The 9,135-nt window shown below is 38.6% G+C and overlaps 1 protein-coding gene across 1 annotated transcript in view; it reads left to right on the forward strand.

Moving 5' to 3' along the window:
• Positions 1 to 7,629, forward strand: part of LOC132767968 (ovostatin-like) — a 60,741-nt gene extending 53,112 nt beyond the window's left edge. The window contains exons 30-35 of the mRNA XM_060763457.2: positions 615 to 830; positions 920 to 1,044; positions 4,542 to 4,632; positions 6,898 to 6,960; positions 7,073 to 7,175; positions 7,563 to 7,629. Coding sequence (XP_060619440.2) covers positions 615 to 830; positions 920 to 1,044; positions 4,542 to 4,632; positions 6,898 to 6,960; positions 7,073 to 7,175; positions 7,563 to 7,609 — 645 coding nt within the window. The 3' untranslated portion in view covers positions 7,610 to 7,629. The remainder of the gene's footprint in view (positions 1 to 614; positions 831 to 919; positions 1,045 to 4,541; positions 4,633 to 6,897; positions 6,961 to 7,072; positions 7,176 to 7,562) is intronic.
• The last annotated feature ends 1,506 nt before the right edge of the window (positions 7,630 to 9,135 follow it).

Raw genomic sequence — 9,135 nt, forward strand, 5'->3', positions numbered from 1 at the left:
ACCTAAATCTGAAACTGCCTGAAATCACACAACAACAACAACAACAACAACAACAACCATATCTCATCAGCCAAAAGCAGGCCCACACTTCCCATTGAAATATCAATAAGTTTATATTTGTTAAAATCGTTCTTCATTTTAATTATTGTATTGTTTTTAAATGTTTTTTGCACTACAAATAAGATATGTGCAGTGTGCATAGGAATTCATTCATGTTTTTTTCCAATTATAATCCAGCCCTCCAACAGTTTGAGGGACTATGACCTAGCCCTCTGTTTAAAAAGTTTGGGGACCCCTGCTCTAGAGGCTAATCAAATGCAAGGTTTATTCCATTATTTTTCTCTTTCACATTTTGAGAGCCTCCTAACACATGCTGGGAAGAATCAGAGCAATGAAGTGGGAAATGTAAGACTGTGGGACTGGAAAGACTTGACTGAAAATCTCTGTTCAGCCATAAGCTCACTGAGCCTTCCCTAGTTTTCAGAGTTGTCAAAGAAAAATCAAACATTCCCCATGTGTATCACCCTCAGCATCTTGAAGGGAGTGGGGTGCAAGTGTGCTTAATGAGATCAGACACATTGTTTTCTTATCGAGAGTTTTATTGTATCCTCCAGGACACACCTGTGGCACTCCAAGCTTTATCTGAATATGGGATCCTTACTCACCAAAAAGATGCTGCAAACACAGTAGACATCAGCTCTGGGGAATCTTTCAAGAAGCAGTTTGTGGTGAATGGAGACAACAGTGTTCTGCTTCAGCAGGTTGCTCTTCCCAGTGCAGAAGGAAGCTACAGTGTGAAAGTAGATGGTTCTGGATGTGTCTACACACAGGTAAATGAGTAATGTATTAGAGACACAGCATCAAGACCGGTAATACAACAGCAGCTGATGCTATATGGCCTTTTCCTCCCCTTTTTCAGACAACTTTGAGGTACAACGTCATCCTTCCCAAAGAGACCTCTGGGTTTGCTCTCTCAGTAGAGACAAGAAATGCTTCCTGTACAGGCGACTTCCTACCCAAATTTGCTATCGTTGCGACAGCCAGGTAATGTTCCATTTGAAATATTAGTTGGAAAAGGAAAGTAGACTACTGAACTAAAGTCTGTTTTTTGCCAGTTATGTTACCAAACAGGGCAAAATAAATTGAAAAGGGGCAGGTTTTTTTTTTTTGGTTCCTGGTTTGTTGTTGATAATCCATTTCTCTGTGTGAAGGTTCAAAGTCTAAGCAATTATTAATAATAGCAGCAGCAGCAATAATAATAATAATAATAATAATAATAATAATAATATATTTTATTTATTTATTACCCACCCCTCATAATGACTCAAGGTGGGATACAACAAAGTCAAGAACATATTGATTTGCATGTGATTGGGATCAACCATATGGGACATGCACACCATGTTTCTACGGAAACACAAAAAGTACAGAATTCAGCTTAAAATGTTTTTTATTGCAATGCTATCCATCTAATACATAGAAATAAACTTACTTTATATACATCCATAAAACATTACATTTTGCCCCCTTTTCCCCCTCCCCCCTCTCTCCATCTTTATAATGCATTTTTAAGTGCAGCCAGTCCAGGAGTCTGCCCATTTTCTCCTTTATATGATCATTAGCTTTCCCTTCTTCAATCCATTTCACATATCTTAACCAGTTCTCTTTGATTCTTTGTATTTTTGTAATCCATGGAATATCTTGTTGTATTATTCCCATAATATCCAATTGCACTTGTTCATAAATGTATTCATTCCATTTGTCCATTGTCCTTTTTTATCCTTCCATCCCAATGCTATTAGAGCATGGGCAGCTTTAACCATCACCATCAAAGTTTGTTGGTCTTCTTTCTTCAGCGTTTGTAGACCCAACGTTCCAATTTCTAACAGTCCCAGCCCAATGTACAAATTTACCTTGAATAACCCTTTTCCAAAATATCTGCACTTCCCCACATTCCCATCACATATGTGTAAGCCATCCCTTCCCCTTTTTACAATGCCAACAGTTTGAACTGGACACTTTTATCATATATGCTAACTGAGCTGGGGTTCTGTGCCATTTTTGATAAATCTTTTTTTACTATTTCTTGAAACTTTTCCATTTTAATGGTACTTACCCCCTTAATTTTCTTTTCCACCCTTTCCTCTGAAAATGTCCTTTCCTTACTCCATTTTTGTATTATCATTCTAAACATCATTCCTTTTGCTGCCATTATCATTTGGTATATTACTCCCACTCCCCCCTTTTTACCTTCTTCCCTTTGTCTGATCAGAGAATCCAACTTATTTTTTACTCCCTTCTTAACCATTTCCCATAATCCTCTCAATTTCAACCAATTTTCTCTTACCCCTTTTCCCATCAACTCCAAAAAATCCATCACATCTCCTCCATTATTATATAAATCCTTCACTCTTAAAAATCCTGCTCTATTTAACCTCTTCAGCCAGCACTCCTCTTCATCCTCAAACAAGCTATACAATGGTGACCACTTAGACAATGTCGGGATCCATTGCTTTTGCCATTTTTCCCGTATTGTAAAAATTATTTATTTATTTATTTATTTACAGCTTTTATATTCCGCCCTTCTCACCCCGCAGGGGACTCAGGGCGGATCACAGTGTACACATATATGGCAAACATTCAATGCCAATTTTTGACATACAAACATATATAGAACATACACAGAGGCTATTTAACCTTTTTCTGGCTGCCAGGGGAGCTGTCGCTTTCATCGTCCATCTGCGACGCTAGTTAAGCACTTCCGCATTCCTCGCATGCTTCCCCGCTGGAATGCTTTGCTGGAGTCTTCTTTATGGCCTCATAAATCAGTTAATTCAGCCTCCCCACACTTTAATGTGGTACCTTATTTTCCTACTTGACAGATGCAACTGTCTTTCGGGTTGCAAAAGTCGACAACAGGCTACACACAATTGGTTGGAAACCCGGGCTGGCTTTGAACTCATGACCTTTTGGTCAGAGTGATCTTAATGCAGCTGACACTCAGCCAGCTGTGCCACAATCTTCTAGGACCCTCTGTTTCTTTTATATTCCCTTTTATATTCTTCCTAAAAATACCAGCTTTTCCTTTACATCCATTTCTTTCATTTTCTATTCTATCCATTTCTGACTTCTCTTATCTATTTCCATTATATACTTCAACTGAAAAGCTTCATAATATGCTTGTAGGTTTGAGACTCCCCAACCCAGTTGATCACTTCTTGCATAAACGATTTTCTGAACCACTCTTGCTTTCTTTCCTCCAAACAGCCATTCTTGTAATGCCTTATCCCTCTGAGCTATTTGACCCAGCCTCAGGGTCACTGGCAGAGTCTGAAACAAATACAACATTTTCAGTATTGCACACATTTTTAGTGTTCTGATTCTCCTTGAGATTGATAGGTTTTTCCTTTCCAACCTCTTAATTGCCTTCTAATTCTCCTCCAAATCACATTATAATTATTATCTCATAATTTGTCATCACTGCTAACTATCTGAATTACCAAATAACAAATCTTTCTCTTGGCTATCTTAATTATCTCCTCATCCTGAATTTCCTTAATTTTTCTCTTATTCATATTCATTGTTAGAATTTCTTATTTTGCTAGATTTATTTTGAGGCTGGATACTTTCTCAAAATCTTCCAAAATTACTTTAATTTCTCTCAAGGTTTCTCTTGGGTTTTCTGTTATAATTAAAATGTCATCTGCAAATAAATTAATTCTGATTTCCTCCTTCCCTATTCTATATCCTTTAATCCTTCCATTACTCCTTATTCTATCCGGTAAGGGCTCAATTACTAATGTAAAAATTAAAGTTGATAGAGGGCATCCTTGCCTAACCCCTTTTTGTATTGGTATTCTTTCTGACAGTTTATTATTTATTCTAATCCTCCCGTCAATCTCGCTATACAACTCCTCTAACATTTTGATAAACTCTCTGTTGAACTCATATTTATCTAGGACTCTATACAATACTAATGATTTACCTAATCAAAAGCTTTATAAACATCTAGTTTTATCATAGCCCATGCATTATTGTACTTAATTCCTATTATATTCACTATGTTTCTTAATGGATGACTAATACTCCTTCCTTTAATAAAGCCATATTGGTCCTTCTTAACTAATTTTGGAAGGAGCTTCTACTAGGAAAAACCTCCAGCTTCAGTTTAAAAGTAAAAACAAGTCCTTTATACTTAATGAATACAAAGAGGCATTTGGAATTGTGGATTCTGGGAAATCTTGGAAGTAGGGAAAATAAGGGATAAATAATATGTGTACTGCCTATATAATGTATTTTCGTTCTCCAAATAAAAGAGTAAATAATGAAAAATACCAAATAATTTAAGCAAAATCAAGAAATGTGTACTTTTAAAGGAAAGTTGTATAACTTTCACAGCTTGAAAAGTGCAGAATTTGAATTAACTTTCTACAGAGTTCTTAACATTGTATCAGAGTCTGTAAATGTAAACCACAACATATCATTAAACTCTTCACAATATATCAGAATACAAAATGATTTGGGTTTGTTTTTATTTCAAGTTACACTGGCAGGCGCAACACATCCAACATGGCCATTGTTGATTTGAAGATGCTATCTGGTTTTGTCCCTGTCCAATCATCGCTCCAGGAGGTAAAAACTCAGACTTCCATTAATGAGTTTGCCTAGAGCAGGGTTGTCAAATCATTTTCAGCAGCTTTATGGTTGCCTTCAAAGAGCTGCTGAATCTATTGATGGAAAACCATGGATACAGATGCCCAACTATAATGTTTGACATACTGTTTGGTTCTCTAGGTTTTTACTCGGTTTGGGTTCCCATATATGATAGAACGATATATTGTTATGTTGTGTTTTGAGGCCTTGATCTTTGTAAGCTGCATCGAGTCCTTCGGGAGATGCTAGCGGGGTACAAATAAAGATAATAATAATAATAATAATAATAATAATAATAATAACAACAACAACTCCTATCCTGTTTTATTATCATTGTAGACTGGGGATAATAGGAACTGTAACTCAACAGCATTTCTGGCTGTGAGATTTGGGAAATGTTAAAGGGCATTTTAAAGTCAGGCGTCCAAACCACAAGTCTTGTATCTAAATCCAAAACCCACTCTCCTGACTAAATGGAACAAACCTCAGCTTTCCAGATGTTATTATATCACAACTCCCATTAGCTCTGCTCGTGATGTCTAATGATGAGATATACAGGAGTTGTAGCCCATCCAGCATCTGGAGGGCCACCTAAAATGACATGATGGGCCAAATTCAGCCAGCGAGCCTTGAGCTTGACACATGTGGTCTAGAGAGATGTGTGCTCACTTTGGTGCCCATTTTCTTCAAGGCAGGAAATACTTTTAGCAAAGTGAGGAGTGAATTGATTATTGTTTTCCAAAAGTCATGTCTGTAGGAGCCCTGTCAAAATCCTACTTTGTTCAGCATCCTGTTTTCCTGACTAGATGCCTTTTGAAAGACAGTGAGGAGATCTATAGCCCTGCCTTGATTGTGTTGAGACAGATCCAAAGAAGCCTTGCCTCAGTGCACTGGCATTTTTCAGGCACATTAAAGAATGTGCCTAATGTTACAGACAGATTAGCTTGACTGGAAGATGTTACCAGGCTGTAGGGAGCCCATTTTATAATATTTCTAGAAGAACCTTGGTCTGCAATGGGTTCTGATATTTAATTCTGGAACCATTTTATGTCTACATGTCAGAAGCTAGAATTTCAAAAGGCATTTCACCTGGGCAAAGGTTCATCTGATTAGAAAAGCTTTTCAACAAACCTCACAATCTCTGAGGATGCCTGCCATAGATGTGGACAAAACCTCAGGAAAGAATGGTTCTGGAACATGGCCATACAGCCGGGAAAACTCACAGCAACGCAGAAAGCTTGTGTTGGCTTTTTTCCATATTGGATTAGTCACATCCATATGCTACAAGGAAAACCTATTCAAATGTGTTGAGGAGAGTTGGGGAACATGGAGCCCTCCAGAGACTGTAGGATTCCAGCTCCCATTAAGCCCCAGCAAACCCAAGTCAGCATACCATTTTCTCCCTAACTGGCATGGGAAGCTCCCAAATTGGTAAAGGAGGCTACAAAGTCTGGATCTACATTGTAGGGCTGTCCAAACACGGAAAAATTTGTTTCTAAACTCGATTAGTTTTTAGGGGTTTTTTGCGTTTCGTTATTTAAAAGAATTCCAAAATTTTCCTTTAAAAAGTTCGATATTTACGAAATTTCGGAAATCATAAAACAATTACGAAACAATTACGAATCGATTACGAATCGATTCGTTAATGGCGGCCGCGATCGCGCAATACGCTAAAAAAACTTCTGAAGCTTCCCTCTCCCTCTGTTGTTGACTGTTGGTGTGATAATTATATTTTTTTTCACTGAGAAAACAAACAGCAACCCTAAAACTTGCACCAGACATGCGGAAATAATAACGAAACATTTACGAATCAATAACTAATCGATTCCGAAACAATTACGAAACAATTACAAAACGAATTGGAAAAATTTGTTTCATTTTTTAGTTGCTCCTGAATGGTTCAATATCGCTTCGTTATAAAAAAAAATAACGAATTTTTAACTAATTACGAAATTACGAAACGAAACCGCCCAGCCCTACTACATTGCCATATAATGCAGTTTCAGAATCCAGATTAACCACATTGAACTGTATTATACAGTAGTGTAGTTAGGTCCAGAGATTCCTTCTTGGAAGAGGAAGTCTCCACAGAACTGGTATAATTTCAACTAGACAGAAACACTTTCGTAACAGTGACAACAAAAAGAAATCTATATAGACCATATATTCGCCAATTCAGTGTCATAGGCCAAAGCCATGGTTTCTGTCATTGAAAAATAACTTTCCTCTTTTTGTCTCATTCAGCTCCAAAACAAAATGATGCGTGTGGAAACCAGGAATGACCACATCTTTTGTTATCTGGAAGATGTAAGTCCTGGGTGGGAGAAAAGGGGCTTCTGTAGATTTATGGTAAGGCGACAGCTTCATAACATTCCAAAAAGAAGCTGCTTCTAATACTTTCTTTCTTCTTATGCCTCAGGTATCAGCAGAGAAAATTACTTTTGCATTAATTATAGAGCAAGCCCATTCTGTGTCCAACATCAAACCAGCTCAAGTTAAAATCTACGATTATTATGAAACAGGTAAGAGGTGTGGTAGTCACTGAAAAAAATATATTTGTACACATAATTCTGAAATGACAAGCAGTACCATTTTGAGGAAGAAGAGTGTGCATTTCCATGTTCATTTGATATGAAACTGTCAGAGACACTAACAGATGGGGTCACCCCTTCATCTGAGTTGGAAGAGACCTCACGGGCCATCCAGTCCAACCCCTTGCCAAGAAGCAGGAATATTGCATTCAAAGCACCCCTGACAGATGGCCATCCAGCCTCTATTTAAAAGCGTCCAAAAAAGGAGCCTCCACCACACTCTGGGACAGAGAGTTCCACTGCTGAACGACTCTCACAATCAGGAAGTTCTTCCTAATGTTCACTTCTATGGCTTTGTCTTCCTTCTCTCTCCACCAGATGAGTTTGCCCAGGCTGAATATACTTCACCTTGCCAGCAAGACTGAATCTGAAAGCCAAGAGAAAGGTAAGGTAAAGCAAAAGATGCTAACTGGGTGGCATATTTAAGAGGCATCATGAGGGATGGCAATGAGACATGTTCTTCAAGATTAGTGCAAAGAAATGAGAGTTCTTATAACAGAAAGCCTTAGTTATTACAGTTGGGCACTCATTTTTATTTTTTTTGTCGTGTCAGGAGCAACCACTCCTGTTGTGAGAGAATTGGCCGTCTGCAAGGACATTGCCCAGGGGACGCTTGGATGATTTTTGATGTTTTATCATCCTTGTGGGAGGCTTCTCTCATGTCCGCGACCTGTCGGTCTTCAGTCCTGCCGGCACAGTGCTTTAACCCACTGTGCCACCGGGGGCTCCTCATGACATATCCACTTAGATCTTCCCCAGTTTGAAGAGAAGCCAGCAGGGAAGGATAACGTGAGCTGGATGACACTGTCGCAATTGTTTAATCATCATTCGTGGTACTGTAGGCTGTTTGATGATTCATCAAAGGGACACTGTTCTAAAAATTGTAAATTACTACCAGGGATCTTCTATGTTCCCCTTTCCCATCGAGCAAAAGGGAGAATCTATGGCTAAGAAAGCCAATATGAATCACAAGTATTGAATGATAGAAGTCCTTTATGTGTGTGTGGCTTGTTGTGATATGTTTTGGATCTTTTTTTCTGGCAATAAAACATTACTAGTGATGCCAGAAAGTAGTACTGAATGCTTTGGGACTGAATTATAGCAAGAAAAAGAGTAATTTTAAAACTTTGTGTAGCCCTCTTTTTAAAATGGCAGTTGGCGCTCTTTCTTCCCACAAGACACAAACGAAATAGCTCAAGGCTCATTAAACATGCTAATGGAGATTTCCTCCAAAACCACATTTTAATTTACATAGGAACTCTTCACACGGCCCAAAGGCACCGTGCCATTTTGCCAGCTTTCACTGGCAAAGGGAAGGTGTACGAGGCAGCTCATGTGGCCCCACGCCATCTCTCCTCCCCTTATCACGCGGAGAGTGGGAAGGGTGCTTTGGCACTCTTTCCCTCCCCTTCATCAGATGGCACATTGCCCCACTGCCCTTTCGACCATCCCATGGGCTTTATAGCCCAAAATGGGGGTAGCTGCATTGGGGCTACCCAAAACATACCTTCTTGACTCTGGGAGGAAATGTGGGTAGGGCTTACAGTGCATCATCTCATGGTGCCCAACAGGCCCCATTAAAGGAGGTCCTTTGCCGCACTTAAAGATGGAAAAATGGGGCTAAAAAGGCACTTGTCTTTGATGTACTTTCTCTCAATAAAAGTGTTCTTCTATTTCAGCAAAAAAAAAAGCTCAGAAGGCGCATCCGAGTGATTGAAAATCTCCTTTCCAGCAATCCTAAAACAATGTCAGTGATGAAGACTTGAATATTGTCTGGAATCTAGTGGCACTTTTTAAAGACCCAGATGAATGTTTTTGAATGTCTTAATTGCAGAATAAAAAAAGTCTGTTACAGTCATTTTGGTACTTCTCTTTTGAAAAAACGTTATTT

Source organism: Anolis sagrei, chromosome 2 (genome assembly GCF_037176765.1).
Source record: "Anolis sagrei isolate rAnoSag1 chromosome 2, rAnoSag1.mat, whole genome shotgun sequence".
Classification (NCBI taxonomy): domain Eukaryota; kingdom Metazoa; phylum Chordata; class Lepidosauria; order Squamata; family Dactyloidae; genus Anolis; species Anolis sagrei.